The sequence below is a fragment of the Rhipicephalus sanguineus genome, chromosome 11, assembly GCF_013339695.2.
Source record: "Rhipicephalus sanguineus isolate Rsan-2018 chromosome 11, BIME_Rsan_1.4, whole genome shotgun sequence".
Classification (NCBI taxonomy): domain Eukaryota; kingdom Metazoa; phylum Arthropoda; class Arachnida; order Ixodida; family Ixodidae; genus Rhipicephalus; species Rhipicephalus sanguineus.
The window spans coordinates 74,610,932-74,638,926 of record NC_051186.1 but is presented as its reverse complement, the minus strand read 5'-3'; the positions used below and the strand labels follow the sequence as shown (position 1 = coordinate 74,638,926).

The 27,995-nt window shown below is 46.2% G+C and overlaps 1 protein-coding gene across 1 annotated transcript in view; it reads right to left on the bottom strand.

The window, feature by feature from the left end:
• Positions 1–27,995, bottom strand: part of LOC119374773 (dynein heavy chain, cytoplasmic-like) — a 106,274-nt gene that overhangs the window by 57,562 nt on the left and 20,717 nt on the right. The window contains 19 exon segments of the mRNA XM_037644953.2: positions 413–563; positions 1,693–1,793; positions 2,481–2,763; positions 4,140–4,343; positions 4,915–5,100; positions 12,486–12,651; positions 13,574–13,747; positions 15,030–15,196; positions 17,150–17,296; positions 18,790–18,999; positions 19,710–19,820; positions 20,075–20,220; positions 20,553–20,579; positions 20,582–20,915; positions 21,117–21,236; positions 22,232–22,342; positions 23,041–23,113; positions 25,232–25,467; positions 27,469–27,789. Coding sequence (XP_037500881.2) covers positions 413–563; positions 1,693–1,793; positions 2,481–2,763; positions 4,140–4,343; positions 4,915–5,100; positions 12,486–12,651; positions 13,574–13,747; positions 15,030–15,196; positions 17,150–17,296; positions 18,790–18,999; positions 19,710–19,820; positions 20,075–20,220; positions 20,553–20,579; positions 20,582–20,915; positions 21,117–21,236; positions 22,232–22,342; positions 23,041–23,113; positions 25,232–25,467; positions 27,469–27,789 — 3,268 coding nt within the window.

The window sequence follows — 27,995 nt, the reverse complement described above, 5'->3', positions numbered from 1 at the left end:
CACTTCTAGATGACCAAATATCAGCGTTCAAGATCAGCGTTTAAGATGAGCGTTCAAGATGAGCGTTCAAGATGAGCGTTCAAGATGAGCGTTCAAGATGAGCGTTCAAGATTGGTGTTCAAGATTAGCGTTCAAGATTGGCGTTCAAGATTGGCGTTCAAGATTGGCGTTCAAGATCAGCGCTCAAGATCAGCGCTCAAGAACAGCAATCAAAATAAAAGCTCAAGATGAGCTGTCCCGATCAGCTGTCACGATCAGTGGTCAGGGTTCACGATCAGTGGTCAACAGCAGGGTTCAAGAGCAGCGGTCAACAGCAGTGGTCAATAGCAGCAGTCAACAGCAGCGTTCAAGGGCAGCATTAAAGAGCGACGTATAATAGCACAGCCTACAATACCATAAAAGCAGTACGTACCCTTTCCTCCTTCACGGCTGCGCAGGGTCTCCTGGATCATTTGGATCTGCTGCGAGACGGCCGAGAGCATGCGCTCCTCGAGCCGGTTGAACTCGTCAAAGCAGCCCCACGCACCCACTTGGCACAAGCCCACAAAGATGCGGCCCATGGCCTGCACGAGTAAAAGTGGAGGAGACAGGGCTGAGGTTGTGGAGTATTCTTGATTTGTTTCCCATTCAAAACATATATACGAACAAAAACCTTGGCACGTTAGAATTTGCCAAAATGTTTAGAAAAGTCACCCACAATGCATATAATAATTATATCTGGGGTTAAACGTGCCAAAACCACGATATGATTATGAGGCACGCCATAGTGGAGAGCTCCGGAAATCTTTGACCATTTAGTGTTCTTTAACGCGCAATGACATCGCACAGTAGACGAGCCTCTAGGATTTCCCCTCGCCCACAATGCAAGAGAGTTGCGAGTTGGACTAGTTGGAACAAATCATTCATAAAAGTGCTGAGCGCAAAACACTAGACAAGGGACAAGAGCGCTGTCTTTGTTCTCTTGTCCACTGCCTACTGTTTTGCACTCAGTACCATAATGAACCATCATAATCACAAACAACCCAGTGAAAAAAAAAAAAAAAAAAGACCGCCGTTTACACGCTTGCCCGTTTCTCATTTTTCATTATCTCGCAGTTCACAAGTTTTTTTTTTCTTTTTTTTTGAATGAGCACGCAATACTGTACGACCAGAATTCTGCAAGTGAGCTTCTCAGCACATATCTGACCAGTGCAAGATGGTGGACGCTGCTCTAGAAATGGAAACTCTCTTTCTCAGTACATGATTGCACTTCACAAGAGGCAGTCAGCTTCAATGGTTCCACGAGTGGCAGTTCAGCCATCGTTTACAGAGCAGTCCTAATAGTGCAGCAGAGCTTACAGTATTTCACACCTGCCCAAGAGCTACAGCTAATCTTGACAAGAGTAGACATTCGGCCATGTTTTTACGACATAGTGTAAGCGCAAAGAACAAGAAAGCAATGGGAGACCACACAAGTAGTGCACTTGTTGTTGCTTTCCTCTGTCCACGTGTTCTTTGCACTTTAATTGCAGTGCAGATGAATTGAAAGAGGCACATCACGAAGATGGCACACTAACATTGCGTGGCATGAAAAAGACAAAACAATAAGAAATAAGAAAGAAATAACAAGCCACAGATGCAGCAGTGACGACAACTACTGGCAAAGGGAGTTTTTAAAGTAGTTAGTTGAACTGGTTGGGAGTGCCCCCTTACCTGGAAGTCAAAGGTCTCATCACAGTTGAAGACCAGCACAAAGCGGCCCAACTGATGTCCAAGAGCCTTCACTGATTCTGTCTTTCCAGTGCCAGCCGGCCCTGCAAAGAAGACATAATTGAGAGGACCAGTTGTAAGGACAGGTAGGACTACGTTACATAGCACCAGTAAAAATTACAATACAGTAGACTCTCAGTAAACGGAAATCTCTTAAACGGAATAGCTGCCTGTGGAACAACTGCCTGTGGTATGATTGGTTTGGTGCTTGAATTATGCAGCCCTGCTCCTCTCTCAGTAAACGGAACTCCTGTTAAACGGAACACATTTTGCTGGTCCCTTCAGGTTCCATTAAATGAGAGTCTACTGTACACTCGTGAACCTTGTGGAAAATGTACAAAGGAACTGACCAATGTAGAAAAACATAAAAAACAAACAAACGCGAAAGCACATCAAGATTATAGCTGGGCAAGTTGGAACAGGCTCCTTGTGAACAGTTCATGTCCCCGTCAGTTCTGCGCAAAATTATTTACAGTAGAAGCAAGAATACTGTATTACCTCGCATATAACCTATCCCTGCTTATGACCTGCACCCCCAACTACAACCTGCAGAAAAATTTAAGATTCCCACATATTGTCGTGAAGCCAACTTCCTTTGCATTGCTGTGAAGCATTGCCATAAGGCTGCCTTGCACACCAAAATTCGCGTGTAACCCGCAACCTAACTTCACTTCCACGTTTTCTGTATTTTTATGTGGGGTACATGCGAGAAAGTACAGTATCCCTCTCACCGAATGGTGATCCTCCGAGACGTGCCTCTAGGGCCTGTGTCATGGTCAGGTAGCAGCGGTCTGTGAGAGGCGTCTGCACCAGTTTGTCCTGGACGCCCAGGTACTCGAAGCCGTAGCTGAACCGGGCGTTGGCCATGTGAATCGACAGCTGGCGCAGCACCTCGGGCTGCCGCGGGTCGAAGTAGAAGCGCATCTGGCTCAGCCACTGGAAGTCCCGGGGACCCTTGACACCACTCTTCAGCAGGGAGCGAGTCACGTCACGCTTGTGCACAAACTCTGTAATCTGTTGCGTGGAACAGAACAGAAGAACAAAAGATGCAAGATTGTTGATAGTTGAGCCCGTTGGTACATGATTGAAGATGAAATACCAGCAAGGAAACAACAGACATAGAAAAGGTGAGTGACAAAGCTGGACTATCAGTTTGTCCTGTCAGCTTTTTTTCGTCCAGCTTTGTGCTGTCACCTTTGTTTTCTGTGTCTGTTCTTTTTCTGTTAGGCCAGGTTTGTTCTGTCACATTTTTCTGTGTCTGTTGTTTTCTTTCTGGTATTTCATCTTCAATCATGAATGCAAGGTGTTACACACTGCATGGTCCAGAAGCCCCATGTGCACGGGTGGTCTTGAAAGAATGTACAAAATTAGCAAGGGAAGCCAAGGCAGAACCTTCAGAGACGCTGTTCCCTCACTTGAGCTACACAACAACTTGCTTTTACAGCTGTTGCTACGACTTGTTTGTGGCTACAAACATATCGACATTATGGAAATGTAGCCGTAGTTAGCGTGGTTAGTTTCGTCGCCAAGCGGGAGACGGCGGTGTGGTGGCACCAGTAGTGCCACCTGGTGGTAGCGAGGTTACGCTGGTGCATGTGGATGAGCACTCCCTCTTTTTTGGGATTTGACATGCGGCGATGGTTAGCTGCCGGGAGGGTCCGTGGGTGCGATACTGCGGCTCGTTTCCCACGGGCCCTCGCGATGAGTCTAACATCGGCGGTGCCACATTTGCGGCATATTGTATGTGTTATGTTGTTCTGTGTGAGTTATGTTTGTGTGTCGTATTTGCATTATGTATCTGGTTGTTTAGCGTGTTACTATTTATGTATTAGATTCGGCTGGCAAGCTCACCATTCTGTAATGCAGTTAATAAATGTACATGTGATTTGTTTGCCTGACGGCACGACTGTCTCCACGTGTTCCGAGAGCGGCTCTTCTGTTTCGAGACCCCACAAATGACACGCATAGCTCAAAGCCAGTGAGGGCAGAAGTTTACAATGTTCAGAAGGCCACCTAGGTTCTGCTTGCACCGCCATTTACAATTTTGTTATAAACTGGTTTGCACAATACGTACATGGTGTAGTTAGTGAGAACTACAAACCAAGAGCAATTGTCTTTTACTGACTCACTAAAGACTGCAGATGCCAGAAACTTGCAATTATTCCTTGTCAACTAATGAGTGTCTACTACATAAGTGTCTGCATTGATATAAGACAGCACAATGAAGAGCTATTGCACTAAAAATAAATGCCGTTACCAATACGACAGCCCTTTGCCATAAATGGCAAGAGCAAACGTCCTCTTTCTCAAAGCTTCATTCTTCACTGGTAAGCAGTACTAACGAGTTGAAGCCAAAACGAACGATGCCGTAGCTTCGCTGCCACACTCACCAGGTGCTCGAGCTTCTTGCGTCGGAGGGGCGGCTGCTCCTGGAGCACGGAGTCGGCGAGCACGTTGAGCGTCTGCTCCACAGACTGCAGCACCGTCTCCAGGGGCTGGCTGCTGGCATCCGCACCGGCCTTCTCCATCGTCTGCAAGGCCGCCTCCACGTCCTCCGACCAGGAAATTTGTGCAGCCAGCACCACAATTTGGCTCTGTGTAGGTGACAAGGAGGGACACTCTAAAATGAGCAATGTCGGGGGTGAATGCAAGAAGGCTGTTGTTTGAGACGAGACACCTTTTTTCAGCCATGCCAAGTTAACTGAAGGATAATTTAATTTCCCTCAATAATTTAATATGACAGCTTTTCTACAGCCCGTATAGGTTTCTTTATGTATTGTGATGCCATCATGCAAAAGGTGGTTACATCGCAGCACACCATTACAATGTTTGGACACTCCTCCTGGCTCATTCAACTGCCTGCTTTGCCGTTACTTGTTGTAAAGACTGATGTAGCACAGGAGATCAACGAGTGAGCATTACAATGTAGCACTGTCTCGTTTCCACCTTCTATGTTACATCAATATACAGCATAACTTTAAAAAAAGAAAACTGAAACTGGCTGTAGAAAAGTCGCTATTACTTTGGACACTCCAAGGATTGCAGTATTTCACTTCACCGAAAAGATTACAGATACCACCGAAAAGGTTGCAAATGTCAAAAACATGTCGCAGTCACCAGATTTCTTTAATGGCGCTTTTAAGGATGCCAGCCTCGTTCACTCACCTGGTACCGGTCAGTCCAGGCCATGTACTCCTGCTGGTTGATGGTGCCCTGCTTGAAGGGTGCGCTCTCGGCCACGGCCGACGCCAGCCGCTTGGCCAGCGTCACACGCATCTCCTTCTCCACCAGGGTGAGCCATTCGTTGATCTTGGGGTTCTCCGCAATGGACACCGGGGTGCTGAACACCATCTGCACACCCACACAAAGGAAAGGAGCTCGTTTCGGGTACATCAAAGAGAACAGAGACAAGCATCACTGTACAACAATTCTGACCTCGTCTTTACCTGTGTCACAGTTTAAAACGAAAACCAGACGATTCATATTCAAAACTGGTGAAAGCGATACACACGATGCCATGTTTGGTGACAAACTAAAATACGAGTTTAACCCGCAAAACATGCACAGCACCTGACCTCTTGCCGTTCCCTAAGCACCTATCTGCACTATAAAAACTAACAATAATAAGGGTTTCTTGTTGAAGAATAACAGCACAATAATATGATGAATCATGCATTCAGATCCCTAACCTAAGTTAGAGTAGTGATGGAACCGCTACATAATTTAAAAGCAGTCCAAATGAAAAGGCGCGCGCATCATAAAAACATGTCATAAATAGCAAATACACAAAAAATTTACACATGTGAACACTGGTGTAGTTCCCACAGGTCCCAGGATTCGCCAATACAGTGAAATCTCGGTATAACGAACTTCAGGGGGCCGCGGCAATTTGTTCGTTATTTTGAAAGGTCGTTATAGTGAAAGCCCAAAAATTAACTATAAATACTTATTTTCCACCGACCAAAACGACTTACCTTTACAACGGTGGGTCCTTGAACTCGTTTTTCACGAGAAAAAACAAATGCACAAGTGAACACCAAAAAATGCACGTTTACTTAAAGAAGTCCGTGATTTTTTTCTGACGCGTGCAGCACAAACTTTGCAGCGCGAAGGCCTCCAGCTCATCCACATTCCTGTGGAGCGATTCGGTCGCTTTGGCGTTTTTCGCTAGGAAAATGCGTGCTTTGCGCATGATATCCATCATATCTGCGGCCGTTACGACCTCATCACAGTCTTCAGGTTGCGATGAGGTCGCACCTTCATTGTCCGCGGCATCGTCCACACCATCGTCGCTGCCTTCATCTTGAATGGTTTGAAGGATGTCTTCAGTTGTCAGCTCTGCTGATGTTGTGGTTCCTTCATCGCACAGCACATAATCGTCAAATGAGACCGACTCCATAGCTAACAGATCGGTCACCTCACTCCAAAGCTCGCCAGGATTGCCCTCTTCCGCCTGGTCATCGTTGCGTGGCTGCCCGGCGTCTTCTGGCTGCTCACTCGTGTGCATGAGCCCTGCTTTCCGCCAGCAGTTCTGAACAGTTGTTGAAGTGACGCTCCACCATGCGCCGGTGAGCATTTCTGCCGCCTGTCGTACGTTGATGACAGTCGGCTGCTGAAGTCGCAGGTTTATCAGCACACGCTGAACAAGGCGCTTGCGGAAGTGCGCCTTGACACTTCTAATTATTCCCTGATCGAGGGGTTGAAGCACAGATGTGCAGTTGGGCGAAAGGTACTCAAGGCGCACATTAGTCAGTCGTACGTTGACAATGTGCGCCGAGCAGTTGTCAACTATCATTAAGATGTTCCGTCCTTCCTTTTTCATCTTCTTGTCCACGGTCAGAAGCCACTCCGTAAAGAGCTCTCGAGTCATCCAGGCTCGTTTGTTTGCCCTGTAATCGCATGGAAGGGACACTACATTCTTCATGCAGCGCGGTTGTGCAAACCGTCCAATGACGAGAGGCTTAAGCTTCTCTGTGCCGGTTGCGTTGCAACAATACAGAACAGTAACGCGAACCTTCGATTTTTTGCCGCCCTTGCACTCTTCCCCCTTAAAGTGCATAGTCTTGTCCGGCAAAAGTTGGTAGAAGCAGGCCGTCTCATCGGCATTGAATATATCGGCCGCACTGTATGACTCCATTATTTCCCTGAACTTCTCTTCCCGCCACGTGGACGCTGCCGCTTCGTCTGCTGCCTTCTCCTCACCGGACACAGTCTGCCAAGTGATCGCATTTCGCTGGCGAAAACGATGGAGCCAACCAGAAGATGCTTCGAAGTCTTTTACATTCAGAATTGCAGCAAACTGTCGCGCCTTCTCCTGAATCAGTGGGCCCGACACGGGCACGTTCTGGGCCCTTACATCTTTGAACCATGTGAGCACCGCAGAGTCTATCGGCTGGAAGTCACCGAGCCGCAGTCGCTTCCTTGAGGGGGCAAGTTGAGATTGATCCTGGCACTTCATTATTTTTTCCTTATCTTTCAGGATCGTGGCAATTGTGGAACGCGCCACTCCAAGTTCTTTGGCCACAGCAGCCTGCTTTTTACCTTCTTCCAGTTGCCGAAGAATGTCGACTTTCTCGCTTAGCGAAAACTGTTTCCGCTTCTTCGTCGCAAGCAGAGATGAACTCATTGTAGCACCGCAGCGCGAACGCCGACTTGCTTTGCGGACGCGATAAGTAAACACCGAAGAGAGATGGACACGACTGACAAGGCCTAGAGCACATGTAGAAGTGACAAAGAAAAGAAAAACCCGAAGCGTCGCGGCTGTCCGCCTCTTCCGAAGAAAAGAAAGAGCTAGAAAAGAAAATTCCTCGCGTTTCGTTTTCTGCTCCCTCGCTGTCTCAGGTTTTCCGCGCCTAGAATATACTTACTAGTGTGCCGACCGCCGAGGGTTTCCAATGGGAGACGCTGGCACCGACGGTGATGCCTTCCACCGGACACCACCAGACGGCGACACTCTTAGGGACCATGCTAACCGAGCGGCGCATCAAGCCAAGCGTGCGCGTTGCACGCGCGTCGCTGAATTGCGCTGCGGATGCCCGTTCCACGGCCGCGTTTTTTTTTTTTTTTTATGTAGCGGCCGTGCCCGTTCGTAAGCGTAGTCGGTTGTGATCACGGAGTTAAGAAATATTCCGTTGCTGTAAACTTGTGGGCGTTGTCGCTTTCGAGCCTGTCTCCGCATGTCATTGCTAGGTTTCTTTTCTGCGCGCGCGCTTCGCACTTGTTTCTGTTCACAGAACCGCGATGTGGTCGCAGAAAACGAGGAGTAAATACAGCACCTGTTTTGTCCTATATTGTACGAGTGGCTACCGCTCAAACAACGAGCGGGTCTCATTATTCAGCGCTCCTGTGGACGCAGAGATTTGATTAAGTTTAGCCGAGTGGGAGAATAATATAAAGAGCACAAATCGAAGACTAAATCCGGCGGCTGTCGTTTGTGAGAAGCACTTCAATAATTGCTACACTGAGCATCGTTAGTTGATTACATAGATAATTAGTAAAATATGTGTCGTTAGCTGATTAAATGGATAATTAGTAAAATATGTGTCCTTAGGTAAATAAACAGATCATTAGTAAATGTAAGGTAATTAGCTACAAATTGCCGTCAATTTAGCATTTGTAGCCATGTGTCGCATATAATAGAATTTTCGAAGGAACAGCCCGTATCGCGCAGCGTATTAATGATAACTGTGCGTACGATCGCTTGTTAGTGCTACGAAATCACATTCCTTCGATTACGCTTTACACCCCAACCAACGTTCCGTAGCGCAAAACTGCATTGGGACAGCCCGTCGGCGTCTCTCACAGGCGCGCGCGTCGGCTAGAGACGCCGCTCGGCATAGCATGGTCCATAGAGTTAATATACTCACTCTAGAGGAAAAGCTCCCCATAGGGCCCATGCATTGAAACCTATAACCGCATGGGTTCCGCCATGATGGAACAAAACGATCGTTGCCAGCGTTGCCAGACCCTGAGACGCTCACTATATTTGACGGTAGTAATCAGTTTTAATCTACCAACCTAAGGCAGCTACGCGCTCTTCAGAGTAGGAAACTCTATGCTTCAGAGATCAGCTGTGTTTTGATGCGCGAAGCCGCGTGTTAGTGTACGGTTGTCTGTACAGCTGGTCCGGTTGATAACAGTTAATACTTCCACCTGTTTGTACATGGTTTTTACTAGGCACTCCCTACCAAAGTTTCTCCGTTCGCTGGCACAAAGGTCACTCGACAGATTCGCAGCTCGAAGCGAAGTCCGTAGGCTGTGGTCGCGCGCTGATTCGACTTGCATTGGCGAGACACCTGTATCCACGTTCTTTTTCAGCTCATTGCTGAGCCGTAAAGCAGAAAAATGTCGATTGCAGCATGCAGCGGCGAATGTGAGTGAGACATCTCCCGAAAGCTTCAATCAAAACTAAAGTTACACGTTCCACGAAGCTTTATCGCCGTTAAAAAGTATTAAAAAAATCGGTTGCGACTAGTTCGTACATAACTTTCAAGGCTTGTCTCATCTCTTCTTTGACGTCCGTCCCGGTTTGCACTGAAGTTTTCAGCTTGAAAGAAGAAAAGGGCTGTCACATGAAGTCGAGTGGTATGCGGCGACAGAAAACGCACACAACGGGACACTATGACAACTACGAGATACACGACGCGAACGAAGTTTCAGGGGCTTTAACACGACGCGCAAACCGGCGCAATCGCCCGCAAGCACACACCGGCGCACACGCGTACTCGCGAGTGTTGATATGGTGGTGCCATCTAGTTAACCAGACCGCAAACGCTCCTTTCCGCGCGCAGTAAATTGCATAAATAGCCGTCTTATTCTTTCGTAGAAGTATTCAAAATAAACACAAAACAATATCCGCAAGTTTTTAATTGTGCAGATGCTTCTTTAGGATTGATATGTGATGGCAAGAATGACAACGTTCCAAGATGTCAGCTTTCTTGTGGTTATAGGTCTCGCGGCCCAGCTTTTCCTCTAGAGTCAGTATATTAACTCTATGGCATGGTCCCTACGGCTATCGCCGTCTGGTGGCCGCCGGTGGAAGGCATCATTCTCCGTGCCACCGCGACGCCCGCGGTCGGCACACTAGTAAGTATATTCTAGGCACTATACCGCAACTCCCACTCTGCCTCGCTGACCTTGCCCTCCCGCTACAGTGTTCTAGAAGTTTATAGTGCGCTCACTGAGCGGCGGAGCGTGACGCACTTCATGTCGCCGCCGACAGGCGGCGCGGCTCACAGCGTCACCTGAAACTTTCCGGCGGGTTGCAGGGCGCGGATGGCGCGCATTGTTGTTTTGCGCGCAAGAAAAGTCAATCTTACGGTGCGCAACTCACGGAAGTTCTTTTGATGCAAGTTTTCGGTGTGTTGTGAAATAAATTACAGTCGTTGTGACTGATTTACGGAGGGCGAGCGATGTTTTAAGCGGCTATTGCATAAATGAATGCTCCTCCACGCAGCCGTTGCAATAACAGGGTGTGTAATTGGGGGCGTTCGGTTTTTTTTTTTTGTCCGGCTGATCGATACGATTTTCAATGCACTTTCGCCACTGTAGCTGTCATAGCGACTTCACTCCCGCCTTTCGAGCCCCACTATGCCGAATATAAACAACGCCTCATTTAAAAAAATTCTTCGCGTATATATGATCTAGCTGGTCTGTGTAACTAACCCACTTAATGTTCTTTTTTTTTTTCGCGAATCAATAATGGGCGGAATCACTCGGCTTCGTAATAAATGTATCCGCACCGTACGCTTAAAAATTTTTTTATTTACAGACGTAGATCGTACAAGGTTACCAAAACTGCAGTTGGACTCGTATACCCAATAAAAAAATATTTATACATAGTTAATATGAGTACATAACAAGTAACATGTATCACGTGCGTACACATTTTTATTGCACCTTGGAATTGCACCAGCGCGGATAAAACAGGACACGAAGAAACACTCGACAGTGTCACGCACTGACATACTGATTTTATATACACAAAACCCTGCCTATGTATGCGCAAATGTTTGCCATATCACAATATGAATTATCAATGCCGAAAATGTCACTCGTGGTCGAACAATAAACAGATGCAACAAACGTGTATGAACATCTGCTAGTCGACTACGAAAATGAAAAATAAAGGACAGCAAGAAACGCCGGCGATGTTTGCAGTCGACAGCCGACGACAACGTCGACCTACCAGCAACTGGGGCATCCCAAAGAGAGCCCAATCCCTTTGGACCTCCCCCGCTTCCTAATGAGAGCTACTTCAGCCCCCATCTACATCTCCTTTTTCTGTACGTCACTATCCAGCCCGTTTCATCCGTCAGTATAGTTCTGTGCTTAGGACTTCGATAGCGAAACAAGCAACGACGTACCAGCATTCTTTATTATTTTTTTAGAAGTACCCCTAACCCCCCCCCCCCCCCCCTTTTTTTTTTACTAAAGCACGAGTATGGTTTTGTTGTCACCACCCTCGCGCGTTTTCTTGCTTTTATTGCTTTCACACTTGACTCTGCGGTCACTCCTAGCTTCGTTGGGTCCAGCTGTTTTTTGTTGTCAAACGCAGCCCCAGAAATTTCTCTGCACGTACGCTGCATGCTCTATGTGCACGACCGCCTGAGGCTGTAAAAAAGCACGTCCTTCCCGTCCAGATGCAGCGGCGGGCCGTCTTTGAGACAGTTGCGATTTGCGGATAGACACAGATGCCGATCCTTCAGAAAAACAAGCATATATAAGTGCAGTAAAGCGGCACGCGGGGTGCCGACAAAGGTCCTTCAAGCGAATGAACGGAGTGAACATGCGCTGCAGGGCACACACAAATGGAAACAGTAGCTTCAACTACTTGGATCAGTTTAAAAAAAAAGAATAAAATGCTCGACTCCCTCCCCTCCTCATTTTTTTTTTTGTGATCTCTTTTTGTGTCATTGTGGTGGCCCTCTCCCCGCCACCAACCCCGCGTTTGTTGATACCCCCGCAACTACAGCGTAACCAGCCTAACCCCCACCGACCAAGGGGACGCGCTCCACACCCCGCAGGAGTTTTCAGGAGAAACTGGCGGCAGCGCCCCTGGCGGGCGCTCAAGCTGTCGACGCGGAGAGGGCCGCGGCGGCGCGGCGCAGGGATACGGCAGTGAGCCCACTGCCCCATTCTAGTACACTGTACCTCCCGCGTTGCTCTCGCCCCTCGCCTCTGCGCTTGTAAACCAGCGTCGGCGTTTCAACAAAAAGAAAGAAAAGAAAGTCGTCCTTTCGTTTTCGTTTTTTTTTTCCCTCCGCACCGTCGCGCGTCTTCCGAGAAGCAAGGCGTCCGTTCGCTGTGTCGTCTGCTTGCGTACCGCTCCGGTGGTCGCGATGGATTTCAGAACATGAGTTCGTAGTACTGAGGCGTTGTTAATATAACGCGGAACTAAATATAGCGCTCGTTATTCTGAAAAGTTCGGTATTCTGAAGTACGTAGTAGTGAAATAATTTTACATTGAAACTATTAGCAGTCGGCGCGGGATTTTTTAAAAGTTCGTTAATCTGAAAAGTTCGTTAATGTGGTGTTCGTTCTACCGAGATTTCACTGTATTTGAAGAAGTTAACATCTGCCGCGACATCACAGAAAATGCATAAATGTGCTAGCAAGATTTGCTAATGCATCTACAGCAAGTCTTCGAGCTGAGGAGCACTGCATTTCTCATAGCTTTGCAAGTCGTCACCAACTTCAGGACAGGTAAGACCCTAGCAACTGGAGCAAGGACGCACCTCTTCGCCTTCCTTGGAGGACAGTCCAGTGACCAGGGTGTTCTCCTCGTTGAGGACGATGGAGGCCACACCCGCGAACATCTTCTTGAAATGCTTCTGCAGCCGCGGGATGTTCTTGCTGTTGCCGATGATTTCCAGCAAGTCCTCGTCACCGACAAAGTAGAACCTGCACATGCATAGCATCGTGCAGGAGACTCAGCTTCTCTTGAAAATCCGGGCCAAGAAACCAGACGCTCAACAACACTAATGCTGTGTTAACACGGTTAACTATTTAATCAATCAATCAACTTTCATTATTACACAGTAGGCCAATTACAACATATAAAATATACAGACAAGTCTCTGTAAGCGCAACACTGCAACTACTGCGTGAATACGGTCAACATTACACCTCTATTATTCCAATGATCTGATGTTTCATTAATTTAACAAAATTAGGAATGGAATGTCAACCTTGCATAGGTAACGAGTGAATGGACCTTCATGCTGACGCGGATCGAATTTAAATGACAATTCCCAATCAATGTAAGGATATGCCTTTATAAGCCTGCAGTCTAGAAGTAGAGGACATCTACAATGAGTGGCTTAGAACTACGCCTGCCTGCAACGTACAACACACGAATGTTCGAAACTACATGACAACGGAAACTGCTTTGAGTGGTACATAGTTCATATGTTCATAGTTCCAGTTCACAGTTGCCAACGCAATGCTTTTTGTCACTTAACAAGAATGTGTAGCATCCGAACTCTATCATTTGTCCATTTCTAACCCTTGCTATTCATATAGCTTTATTATTTACGTTAGAGTGAACAATGTCCAGCAAGGTGAAAAGTGCAGTGACTGGCCACTTATTTCGCCCTTTTTTGCTGCTTTTGTTCTGGTTTGCATAACAAAGAGCCATAGTTGGATGAAGTTGGCATGGCTACTTAGGAGAAAAACGAAAAAGAAGTGTTACAAAATAAAGCTGTTTTGGTCATATTCTGTTAGAACAGTGTGAAACTTAACAGTGCATTACAAATAATGTGTCAGCTAGCATCTAATGCGCTGCTGCTTTGAATTACGTAGGAAACTGCAATTGTTTTTTCACCTGGGGAATGATGAACGCTCCCGTTCCAGGTACTCTCCGAGGGCCTTCTGAATCTTGCCAAGCAGGTCGGCGAGTCGCTCGAGCGAACGCTGCACTCCCTGAATGTTGAGCACGTCCAACACCAGGGGGCTCTTGCTCACTTTCTTCATCAGGGTCAGGAACTCTGAGCTGATGCTGCAGGGCAGGTGGTAGAGAGAAGAGGTACATATATATCTATGCATAACGGAAGGCATCTAATCAACAGTAACCTATACACTATTACACTGTGCCTGTATTATACCTGTGTGAATATTAGGGCAACAAGATTATTTGAATATTGCAGCATTCGAATTTGCTTCGACAGGAATTTAAGATTACCAAAATTTTGAAATAGTATCCAAAATGTAGGAATACACATATTTTACCGCATGTAACCTGCCTGAAAAGGTGGTTCCTAGGGGTGCGCGAATTATTGAAATTTCGAATATCTGGAATTTTACTATTCGAATTTCCCAAAGACAAATACAGTCAATGTCAGATTGGAAGTGACCCCTTCAGATTTTCAATGTGCTTCACCTCATCACACCACCGTATTGCGGCACAGCTGCCTTTCAAGCTGCACTACCGTCGCAAATGTATTAACTCGAGAAAACGCTGGTTCCAGCATGGAGATGAAAGATGTGGCCGAGGTGGGGCTCAATTAATGCTGTTTTGGACTTAAAATTTGGAATCCTCTCCAACTTTTTTTCTGCAATTTCGCTTCGAAGTATTAGAAAAATATTATAGAAATATTCGAAAAATATTCGATTGGATCCGTACTCACACTTCAATATTCGAATTCGCTTCGCACCCAAAATTTTGCTATTTGCACAGCTCTAGTGGTTTCAATTCAGAGTGGGCCTGATACGCTGTGAAACCACCTATTCAGGGAAAATCCGCACTGCCATGAAAGACTTCAAGGTTAAGTGTGCATATTTGCGCACCCTAATAAAGTCTTTTTTTTTTCAAGTTTGAAAGCAAGTTACAGAGGCTCAGTATGGCAAATTTTAAAATGTTACTATTTTATACCTTGCACCTTATCACTACTGAAAACCAGCTACTATTCGAATTCGCTTCGAAACTGTTCTATACTTATAATCAGTATTCACCTCGACTTCGCTTGGAGCCACAAAAGTAAGCCAAAACTCGCTATAACAAAGTTGCATCCGACCTTAAGATAACTTCGTGATATCCGAAAACTTCTTATAAATGTATATTTTTAGCATTGCACTAAAGGCAAGGTTATTCACAATTTAGTTCGTTATAACTGACCATTATATCTATTTTCGTTATGGCAAGGGTGGACTGTACTTGCACAAGCCTAGCGTCCATGACACTTCATCAGTGAAACACCACAACAGTCTACTTAAGGACATTTAGCCCTCAAGGCAATGTTCTGGGTAAACACCTCAACTGAGAAATGCTTTTACCGGCATACCTCGTGAAGCGAGAGGTCTCCATGGGCAGCAGTGTCTGGATGTCGGCGCTGCCGGAGAAGATGCCCTCCAGGTAGACCCAGCGCCGCTGAACGTCGATCCACACGTCGAACAGGGCGTTGATGCGGTTCAGCTTCTCCTCCCAGGCGAGAGCATCTTCTTCAAACTCCTGTGACGTTGATTAAACGCATGTGTGTCAACACCCACAGGCCAAGGAAGCTAAAGGCGCCGCTAACGTTTTAGAAAGGCGCTTGCATTTCTTCACCTCTAAGGACAGAGAGGGAATACAGAAAAGGCAGGGACGTTATTTAGACTGTGTTCAGTTCGCCACCGTACACGTGGGCAGGAGAACGAGGGTGTAAAAGAGAGAGAGAAGGAGAAAACGAGGGTGTACACAAGTCACAAAACACATGCGCAGTGCCACGCGTCTACAATCGATCACATAATTCTGTTGCCTTCTAAAATTGCAGGAGGGCTCGTGTGGCTCTCTGGGCCAATGATCCGTGAGGGCAGGCTCGCAAGCTCTTGCCCTTTGTAAAAGCCATTTCTTCTAATTCCCAAAGATAGTACTAGACTGGTTACTATAATTTATTCACGCATGAACGTAAACTGTTAGAAAAAAAAGTAAATTACTGGCTGCACTTTACGTTGTAAATGCTAACGCATAATACAGTATAGACCGCTTATAACGTAAGTCGCCGGAGTCGCGAATATCCGCACTATAAGCGGCACCGCACTATAACCAAAACAACCTTTTTCAAAGTCTGCACTTGCGCAAAACGTGTTGAGCATGTAGCCTCGCGTGTCCGATAATCGACATATGCGATTTGGGGAGCTCACAACCACTTAAATCTCCGAATGTTCAAAAATTAACCGCCAAAGACCCGCATTGCCAACGAAATGAACACGGGGAAAAAAAGCAAACAAAACAAAGTGCCATCGCGGAAATTCGCCGACTACCTCGAGGTATGCGCATTACACCGAAACCATGTCGAATCGCGACCGAAATTTCACGTGCTGAGCGGTACCGATCGTTCCATTTCACGGGCGCGCACGCGATGTCCAAGACATTGCAATCGAATCCGGAACCTCCATTCGAGAGCTGCATGTGCCAACCATGCCCTCGTTTTCATTAACGATATGATTCCCTTCCCTTCAAGTGCAGCCATCGCAAAAAGTTTCGTTGATTCCCCACCAAACCGCAACTTTTATCGCCCGCGACCGCTACCGAAAAGCAACCAACGCTGATTAGGCCTAGCCTGCGGTTCAGCATGTAGTCGCGGGAAGTTTGTCCAAGACAAGAAGATTGGAGGTCGAAAGGATCGCACTCAAGCACTAACCCAAGAACAGCGCGCGTGATACGAAGTTAGTGTTCGCGGCCGGGAGATCAACGGCGACAAAAGCCCGCCAAGGTTTAAATCCGCGCACTGGCAGAAAAGGCGAAAGCCCGCGTCATGAGATCAGCAAAACTTTTCAATTTGCGGACGAGGTAGCAAACGCGATATCTGTAGCAAGTGTGATAACGACGACGCTTTTCCCGACAGGAAAGAGGACTCGATCGTACGTTGCACGCGGAACGCACTGCCGGCAAGCGGCCGCGGAGCCTTGCCGCCGCCGGTGCAAAGGCTACTCCGTCGCCTAGGCAACCACCATCCTTCCCCACTCAGCGAGCCCGCACAGCGCTGCCGCGGTCTTTTTCCTCCCTCCGCCCCTCGTTCGTTCACTGTGCGTGCCCTCGCCCTTTGTAACGACCTCGTCGCTCCCTCCCCAGCGGCTTACCTCCTTTGAGAACCGCACTCGCTACCGCGTTTGTCGGAAATATTTTCCCGCAACCGCATTATAAACGGTATTTCATCTTGGGGGACTGCACAATAAGCGGTATGCGTATACATGCGGTTCTATGGGAGGGTAAACGGGAGTCGAAAAAGACCGCATTATAACCGGTCCTGCACTATATGCGGTTACGTTATAAGTGGTCTGCACTGTAGCTTTTAAAAGTAACTGAGCTCCAAGTTTAAAAAGACAGCGTGCCCATTAAAAAATGCAACTACAAATGATAATGAATGCAAAGGCTCTACGAATTAATTGAACAGGAGAATAAAAGCACTCGCTGAAGCCTTGCCTTGTAGTAGGGCGAGAGCTTCATGGCAGCGACCGAGTTGATGTGCTCCTTGACCTTGTTGAAGAGGTCGTCCCAGCCGCGGATGAGCCGACACTTGTTCTGGTAGTTGACCAGGTCCAGCTCATAGTTCTGCCAGGCTTCACGCACCTGCACGAGTGGCACGGTACACGCAAGCCGTTGGTTTAATTACACCACTGCAGATCAAACTAGCGGGAAAGTGAGGGAAAGTGAAAAAAGAATTGTCTACATGTCACAGTCAGGAGTTCCCCAACAGAGAGATTGAGTGCCACAGAAAGAAATCTTACAAAAATTAAAAGAAAGATGTGATTTACAGTCGACGACCGATAATTTGGACTCCACGGGAAACGTAAATAAGTCCAAATTATCAAATGTCCGAAAAAACTAATGTGTCCGAAAATAAATACTTTTATTGACACTTCAGTGTCCCGGTGGCCGAAAAAAGCTGTCAATGCGTTGCTGCACGCACTTCCACTTATGTGCAACCAAGTCCGCCTGTATCTCCGCCAGTGTGATGTGGTCGCTGTACGATGACGAAAGAACAGCGAGGGCTCGAGACGAGGCCCGTCACCGTATTACACCACGGTGACGGGCCCCCTCACTCTTACGATAGTACTGCGCTGAAGGGGCCCCATCACCGTAGTCACTGCCTTAGCAAAACGCTTTACCGCAGATACATTCGACAAAATGGCGGTGACAGCAGCAATAGCAGCGCAGCGCGAGGATACAGGAACCAGAATGTAGGATGTTCGCGATGTCGATATGATTTCCCACAGTTGACCAGTGCCTCCAAGATCAGCATTTTCAATTATAAATCTCTGAGGCATAAAGCAGCGATTTAAATAAAGCCTCATAGATCACCAATTAGCTTTCGTTTTGATCTCTGAGGCCATACTTTGTATGGTACGGGTGCCAGAGAAGATAATGGCTGGCGATTCGGCATTCGCGACAGTCTCTGACAGGGTCTGGATTATCGAATGTAGATCTGGCAGCTGTCCTAAATATCGGTCCTTTTTACACATTACTTCTATGGGATCATCGGTGGTGCCGCGTGACTGTCTGAATTACCGAGCATGTCTGAATTATCGGTGTCCGATTTATCGGTCGGCTGGTGGGAAGGAAGAATGCTCGTAATTTTGTACAAATAAAATGCAAAAGGTTAGTGTGAACTGAAATAAAGCTCTTCAAAGCCCTGGAACTACAGCTAAACCTTCTTTCAAAGATTACAGAGAAAATTTCAGAGTTTCTGGTACCTTTGTGCTAATTGCAGGTAGATGAGAAATGGAGTGGACTGCTGTAGAAAGACCACTAGGTGGACCGTCCATGTCAGTGCACGTCAATTAGATCAAGTTAGAGAACCGGCCAACAGGCACCAATTGTCAGTATGGTGCTTGGGCTCCATCTAGGCAGTGCTCTTGTGAAATGGACAGCTCACTTGGTGGACTCTTGCAGTATATCCCTTTGTTCAAGAATTTTCTTTTGCCTTACAAAATTGATTTGCTTTTTCCTTACAGCCTTTACTTTCACTTGACTGCATTGTGATTCTGACCAAAAGAAGTTAGTATGCGCTGATATGTGCACAGACACCTCGAGCCCATGCCGAGCCGATGCCAAGCCCACACCTGTTTGAGGAACTCTTCGAGGGCCATCTCTCCCTGTGCCACCAGGATGACGTCCTTGACAATGGCCTCGTTGCGCTGCAGGTCAATGTCCCACACGAGGCCCAGGGTCAGCTCAGAGAGGACCCAGTTGACGCGCAGCTGACGCATCAGCTGCTTCCAGTGGCGCTCCTTCAGGGCATCCGATTTCAGCTCCACAATGAGCAAGTTGACCTGCGACGGGTAGAGAACAGGCACCGGGACTATGACCGACTTGACCATGACTATGAATGACAGTGACTGCTACTGATATAACCACTAGTACCTGGCTGCAGCTGAATGTTTCATCAATTAAGCACCAGGCTGTAACACCCTCAAAGCTACAAGAGGCACTGTCACTCTGGTTGCCCTGCCAAGCTTACAAAATGACCAAGTGTGATGTTGTTCCCAATAAAGACGAAACCTCTTGCACCCAGTGTCAGTTCCATCAGTTGGCACTAGCACATGAGCCCTTCCGCCATTGGACTACCCGAAAGTACATTGACTTCCCAATCGAAATGTTCCGTATGTCATTCCAATAACTCCGTACTATTCCCGTATGACTTTATGGTGTGCATACGGATTCCGTATAAATTCCACTGAGTTTGCATGCAATATTATGTATAACGCACGGAACTACAGGAATGCATACGGAATATTTAAATAGGGTTACATGCAGAATGTGCCATATGAAAAAGCTGGATTCCAGGAGACTCCAGAGCCCACGAGAAAACAACATTGGGAGAAGAGCGAAAGAACAGCATCCCCACAAACTTCCCTCACAGTACTCTGTGATGGCTCGATAAGATGCAGTAAGTCATCAATAAGGCGGCTTCTTGGCTCTAGCCAGGAAGCCATCCATCAAGAACAAATCATACGATTAAGGATCTACGGTGTGCACGAACCTTTGTGTATCCCATGAGCACCTTCTTGACGTACTCGTACGAGGCGTACTGCCGCAGGCGGGCTGGCAGTTCCTTCAGCTGGTTGAGCAGGCCATCCAGTTGTTGGCGCAGCTGAAAAGAAAACAGGACAACAATCTTTGAGAGAACAGATCTCACCGAAAGAATGCTGGTGTTCAACTTTGTTATAACAGACTAAAAAAACTTCAGTAATTAAAGCAACACACCTCAAAGGCAATTACACTTAACACCAGAGCCTCTAATATTTCACACCACTAGTACGAAGTTGAGTCACTAGCACTTTGGAAGATGCGAAAGCCCACTGCACACTCCGACACCCAAAAAAATGAAAGCAGGTGCAAGCGCACCTTTCGTGCTTGCACCGACAGCCAGGGCTGCTCCTTCATCTGGTCAATCTGGTCCCAGATCTTGGCCAGCTCAGACCAGACACCCTTAAGGTCTTGCAGTTCTTCCAGGGCCACATGCAGCCGCTCGTCGCCAGGAGAGACGACACCTGGGAAAGAAAGAAGCGAGGGGGCGTGTGGATGGAAGCAGCGTAGTACCAGACAAATGCTGATGCTAAATGCAGATTTAACAGAAAAACGCTTCAGTTGACACAAGCCACTAGCAGACAGCGGAAAAGGAGTAGGTGCATCATTACACAGTTTCAGCTAAGGATTTACTGTCTGCTATGCCATCTTTCACTTTTTGCACCTCCCCCCGTACGCTGCGCCATGCTCACGCGTAGCAACAGTTCACGCTGGACGTGGCCCCTTCTCCCACAATATAAACTGCTTAAAAAGCTGAATAAACCTATACAAAACAGAGGAGGCTAAAAGATTATACCAGGCTCCTGCAGCTCAAGGGCCTCTTGGCCTTGACCAGGTTCTCGCGGTCCTCCTTGAGTCGGCTGAACTTGGACTCGAAGATGGCCAGCTGGCTGGTGGCCTCCGAGGGCTTCAGGGACCCCTGGACGGGCTTGCTCTTCTCCCAGTCGGCCAGGAAGTCGGCCGTGCGTGCCTCGACCGCCCGGTCCTCGGCCACCACCTTCATCTGCAGGCTGGCCACTTGGGAGGATATGGCCGTGTCCTTGCGGCGCATCATCTCGGTGAAGGCTGACCACTCGCCCTCCACGTTGTCCACGTGCAGCCACCAGTTGGGGAACTGGAAGCGCTGCCGCTCCAGGATGCGCTGGCCTTCCTTGTACAACTGGAACACACAACAGGGAGAGGGTTAAAATAACAGTATGAGATACATCCCTTGCATAATTGGGTCCTTTTAATAGCAGTCTCTGACTTTAGGTATCTCATCTGTATATTATTTGCATCTCATTCATTGTTTGCGAAAAAAAATCATCAAACTTTTAAGTACCACACTATGATGAACAAGACATCCTGCCATACGGCTCACCTCAACTTGCTGTTCCCACGACTTCATCTTGCGCTTCAGCGACTGCACATAGGTGATGAAGGACACTGCATCCGAGGTGCTCGCCGTGTCTATGGACTGCTGCTCCAGCTCACTCCGTGACTGCGGACATCAGACGGTAAGCATTGTTGATACTTATCGCTGCACAAGACTCTTCAACATACAATGAACAGTGTTCAAGCTGGCCACTCTTACTTTCCTCTCATTCCTCCGACTGTCTTCTCTCATCTTCGAGTTTCTGCACTACTAGGTCATGTTTTTCCAACTGGCCAACTGCTGCTTGCTTGTCAAGCGTCTCTGTACTAATAAGGATCCTGCCTTAGAATACTGATACAACAGGCTCTCTGCAACTAGCACACATAAAGAGTAAACACTGAAGAGTTAGTTTGTCTGCAAACTCCTTGCCATTTTCAGAGTACTGGGGATGCAAACGTTAACAGCCACAGTGGAAGCATAGAGCCCAACCAGAGAAATGAAATGCACAGCTGTTATTCTACTAAGCGCACTTTACAGCTATTATAAACCAAGTTTAGTTGGTATAATTTGTCAGCAGTGATGTAACTGTGAACATGTCATCTTTTTAAATGTTCTCTTCAACAAGCACATCTGTGCAACGGAAAAACATGTCTATGAGACATTGTGGTAACGTGAACAGTTGTAAGATGCCACTGGTATACAGGTGCACCATGCCATCGCCAATGTGTTTACCGAAATAGTGGAGAAGCTGATAGCAACTTTCCATAGTCATACTTGGAACCAGTGCAAATACTTTCAAGCACTTCTCGTATAGTGGAAAGTACAGGGAATACAGTAGACCCCCGCTAAATAGGACCTGAAGGGACCAGGAGAATATGTTCCATTTAACGGGAGCTCAGTTCACTGAGAGATGAACAGAGTTGCAGAATTCAGGTACGAAACCAATCATATCAGAAGCAGTTGTTCCATTTAAGGGATGTCCATTTACTCAAGAGTCTACTGTATAAATTTTATGGGTGTTTTCAGCAATAAGTGACTATTACCAAGCTACCTTGTTCAACAGAATCTACCTCAGATGCTCCTCATAAGCATAGATTACAATAGAGACAAGCAAAGCTCACCTTGGAGACGGTGGTGTGGAACTGGGCCATGTCGTTGCCGAGAAGTGTACCAAACTTGCCCAGCACTTCCTTGTGCCAAGAATCGTACTTCAGGGTCACCTTGGACTGCACCTGGAGTATCAAAAGCAGCAGCAGAAAAAAGGTCAGAAAGCCACAAAGAAACACTGAAGTGAGAGTTTCCGTAGTAACATACACACTCAAATCTCGATATAACGAACACGGATATAACGAATTATCGGTTATAACGAAGTAAATGAAGAATAGTGTTTTCATAGATGGAGTGCTACAACTAAACGTTTACAACAAATTTTCGGATATAACAAAAGTTATTTTCAAGGCAGATGGGACTTTGTTATTAATAAGGTTTGAATGTAATGCATTCTTTCGGAAGCGCACATGCAAACAAAAAGAACAGAAATGTTCGCTGCAAGCATAGTTATGCTGGGTTTAATACAAATTTGCTCCATTTCAACAATCCAGTAGCCTTTACAATCCAGTTACACACCAGTAGTCTTAACAACCTAGTAAACAATCTAGGACAGTCAGAGCTACAATCGGTGACATTGTACGGATAAGTTTCAGACATCTGAAGTCGGCAGTCTGGCTTCTAAGCTGTGTTGTAAGCCTTCTAATCACACTTGCTTGAAGCTAATATTTTTTTTACCATTCCTGTAAGCTAAACAAATTACTTCAATCAGAAAAACAACAGAAAGACCGACTAACTGTAACAGTGCTTGGCCTGTCAATAAGGAAAAATGGAGTAATGCAATCCCAAAAAGGTCACACGATCAAAAGACAGGCTGACAGACCTTGGCATAGTCGATGATGATGGGTCCAAACTTCTTGCGCACATCACTTGTGTCGAAGGTGGTGCGCGATTTCCTGCGACAAAGGACAAAAACACTCAATTATTCTGACCAGTGTGATACGAAATGCACAAACCTTGGGTTAAAGGTGCGTGAGACTGAGAGGAAGCTCATGTATTACAGCAATGTACATCATGTACACTGCTGTAATAAATCTACGGAAACATCTTTCTGTAGGTTGTAATTGCCAGTGTGGGTTATGCGCATGAAAGTACGGCATCTGCGTCTGAAACATTTGTCGGCAATTGCATTGCAGGGCTAGCACAAGCAGGGTAGCAGTGGCAGTCAACATGGCAAGCTATGAAGGCAAATGATGCCATACCACAGTCGACGTTGCTTTAATTAGTGCAACATCTTATCTATGCCGACAACACGAACAACAAAACTCATTCGTTATCAATCTTTATTCCACATTTTTTTCACCGCACAGCTAACTGATCCTTTCCAAGCTACTCCTGTGAACTTTCAAGAGTAAGAGCTGCAACTAAGCTTTGTTATGACCGATTTCCCGAAAGATAATAAATAGGGGTGTGCGAATATTCGAAATTTCGAATATTTTTCGAATACTGTTTGCTATTCGATTCGATTCGCACTGAAATTTTACTATTCGAACTATTCGAACTTCCCAAAAACAAATACAGCCAACGTCCGACTGAAAGTGACCCTTTCAGGTTTTCAATATGCTTCACCTCATTACACTCTCGTAATGCGGCAAAGCTGCCTTTCAAGCTCCGTTAAGGTCGAACATTGCCAAGAGAGAGTCAACGTACGATTAAAAAGTGGTCCATAAATTTTTCAATATGCTTCACCTCATCACACCCCTGTATTGCGGAAAAACTGCCTTTCAAGCTCCGTTACGGTCGAACTTTGCCAAGAGACAGTCAACGTCTGATTGAAAGTGGTGCCTAGATTTTCAATATGCTTCACCTCATCACACCCAAATATTGCGGCAAAGCTGCCTTTCAAGCTGTGCTACTGTCGCAAATGTACTTGGTCAAGAAAACGCTGGTTCCAACATGGAGATGAAAGATTCATAATGGCGTAATGGTTGCGCAAAAAAAGACAAAGACAAGAAAGAGAACACAACAAGCACTTTCTTCTCTGTCTTTTTTTTTGCGCTACTATTACGCCATTATGAATCAGTACCAACTAGCTCGCCTTTCCGTTTTGCTTCAGATGAAAGATGTGGCAGAGGTGGGGGCTCAATTAATGCTGTTTTGGATCTTAAATTTGGGCAGGAAGTCCGAAAAATTGGAAGCCGAAGCTTTCTGGCCTCCAAAATTTCACATGTTATTATATATCGACGTCTACGAGGCAGATTTGGAACTCCTGACTTGAAGGGAGCACACCCTTGTCCGCCACATCAGTTGGGCTTCCATAGAAGTTGAAAGAGGAAGAGAGGCTGAGGAAATGGCATCTTTGCCTATCACGTGTAAAGTGTTGTCGGCAACACTTTGGTTGCACCAAATCATGTACATAAATAGACTTCGGCCTCTAAATTGCCTCATTCTTGATAAGACAACTATATATGAAACACCACCCCGCCAGTGCTTCATCAACCTATTGAAAAGAAACACTTTCGTGTTGCTATCTCATAAGAATATGCTTAGGAATCCTCTCTAACTTTTTTTCTGCAATTTCGCTTCAAAGTATTCGAAAAATGTTTGAGAAATATTCGAGAAATATTCGAAAAATATATGATTCGATTCACACTCACACTTCAACATTCGAATTCGCTTCGCAACCAAAATTTTGCTATTCGCACAGCTCTAATAATAAAGCCAGAACAACGAGGTTAGGTCTGCAATACAGTTGAACACCTTCATAAGAGGCACCGATGTAAGAGACAACTGGTTATACGAGACACCACTGTGCCCAACATCGAAATAGGGGCTTATCAGAAAATGAGAATGCGGTACCCTGCTTACAAGAGATACCTCATACAAGGGACAATAACTAATCCCAGGTGCAGTGTCTCTTATAAAAGGGTTCAGCTGTACAGCTTTCCTGCCATCTTGCAGGGCCATCCCAGTGCTCTGACTACCCTCTCAAAAGGTCAATGCGCCATAGGTGAGTCCAACCATAGTTAATGTGTCGCTAACAAAGCTGTGTGCTGTTTTGTGCATGTGCTCACTTGATCTCGACGAGGGTCCTCATCCAGAGGCCGATGTCGTCACCCAGCCGGTTGTACAACATGTCCTGCTGCAGGTCCCACAGGGCCTGGTATCGCAGCCACTCGCTCACGTACACCTTCACCTGCTTGACGATGGCCTCGATGCAGCCGTAGCACTTCTCCAGCACGTTGGTGCCGTCCATCATCATGCGCAGCAGGCCTCGATAAGTCGGGGTCTCCTGACGTTCCAGGCCGACCTTTGGAAGAGATACGCCGCAGACGAGACGGTAAGACAGGTAGTATAAACTGCATCCTGGGCATGCTAAGTGTGTGTTCCATTTCTGGGCATCGTCATAGACAGTCTATGCCGCCAGCTCAAAAGACAGCATAGAGCCCATGTAGTCCCAGTAATGGAACGCATCTAGATGGCGTCTGTGTGGCGTGACGCCACCTCACGTCTACAAAACGAAGCCAAGGAAAACGAACAGAATTGTTACTTCTTTAACTTCTTTCGTGTTTGAATCTATGAAAAACAGAATGCAGCTTATATTAAATGCATGAAAAAGCGTCTACTTGTGCACAGATGACCATACCAGCGAGATCCAAGCAATCTGCTCAGCCGCCATAATCATCATAAGTAGGCTTCTGCGAATAGTAAATTTTAGGTTCAAACCGAATTCGAAGCAAATAGTTATTTTCGTCGAATTATTTCGAATCGAATTCAAATAGTATGTATCGCATATTACAAAGAAAAATGAGCATATCTATCATGACTAGGCTTGTGCGAATAGTAAATTTTAGGTTCGAAGCGAATTCGAAGCGAATAGTGATTTTGGTAGAATAATTTCGAATCGAATTCGAATAGTATATATCACATATTATAAAGAAAAATGAGCATACTTGTCATGACCCAATTAACCTGAACAACGTTTTTTCAAAATTGTAACAAGGCATGTGCAAATGCCATTCTTTTTTGTTCAAAGGAAGTGGAAGCAACTTTGAATAATAGGAGGATTTTGCTTTCGGTAGAATGCAAATGATAACCTGTAAAATATGTTACGTTTTAAAATTTACTATACTTGGAGCATATAAGCCGGTATAACAAGTTTTTAAACTTAAAAAATGATGAATCGATGTGAGGGTAATATGTTCATTTAACCTTAAAGTGGGGCTTCGCGGCAGTGCGGATGTTTCTTGGAAAGGTGTATTCACGGCATAGCACCCCTCCGCTGCAGTGAAACTACCTTTACAGGAGGTTACAAGCGGACACTGCTGATTTTCCCTGGAAAGGTGTATTCACGGTATAGTACCCATCCACTGCAGTGAAACCACCTTTACAGGGGGGTTATAAGCGGACTAATATACACCTATTCGTTCATTTCGAATACTTCGAAATTTTCAATAATTTAAATTCGAGTCAAAGTGAATTCGAATACTGTATTATTCGCCCGAATATTCGAAGTGCTTGAATATTCGCACAAGCCTAGTCATGACCCAACCAACCTGCACAATGCTTCTTTTTTAATTGTAACAAGGCATGTGCAAATGTCATTCTTTTTGGTTCAAAGGGAAGTGGAAGCAACATTGAATAGTAACAGGATTTGAATTTCGGTAGAATGCAAGTGATAACCTGTAAAATATGTTACGTTTTAAAATTTACTATACTTAGAGCATATAAGCTGGTATAACAAGCTTTTAAATCTAAAATATTATGAATCGATGTGAGGGTAATATGTTCATTTAACCTTGAAGTGGGGCTTCGAGGCAGTGCGGACTTCCCCTGGATAAGTGTATTCACTGTATAGCACCCGTCCACTGCAGTGAAATCGCCTTTACGGGGTGTTACATGTGGTTTATATTATGTCTATTCGTTCATTTCGAATACTTAGAAATTCTAAATTCGTGTTGAAGCGAATTTGAATACTGTAATATTCATTTGAATATTCGAAGTGCTCGAATATTCGCACATGCCCAGAGAATAATAATTGTTGGGGTTTAACGTCACAAAACCACAATATGACTATGAGAGATGCTGTGGTAGAGGGCCCCGGAAATTTCAACCACCTGCATTATAAGAGAACATAATGCAGGTTCATCATAAGGGAAGGTAATGCATGCAAACACAGACACAAGAGAAGAAAACTGGACTTTGTGTTGTCTTGTTCTCATCTCTTGTGTTGGTGCTTTCTTACCTAACCTCCTTTTATGCAAGCCTATGCACAAATGTAGCAAGAAAAAAAAATGACAATCTTGCTCACCTGGTACCGGGTGCTCTGGATGCGTATCTGAGAGAGCACAATGTTCTGCCAGGCAAAGAGCTGCTGGAGCAGGCTAAAGCGGGACTCCTCCAGGCTAGGGCTCAGGTACATCACCTGGTTGGTGATGCGCACCTCGTGCACCAGCGTGTGCACCTGGGGCTCCCCGCCCAGTGGGTGGTGCACCGTGGCACCCCCTTCCTTGTCACCCGGTGTCGTGGCATCCGGATCTGTCTCGTTTGTGGCACCCTCCTTCTTGCCCTCCAGGGCCAGTGTCCAGGCTTGGATGCCGGCTTCGAGACGGCCAGCCAGCTTGGCCTCTACCTGCACACGCAAGCACGAACCGGGTTTTACAATGGTTTCTCTGTGAAGCTGGACTGGTTTGGTTTCAACAGTGTAGTTGGTGCTTAGTGTTACTGCAAATGTAGTGTTTCAATACCACAAAGACTATCGAGACTGAAACCGATATTTTCCGCCTACCGTCTCAATGATTCAGGTGTTTCAATTGTCCATGGCAGCTGTGGGGGGGA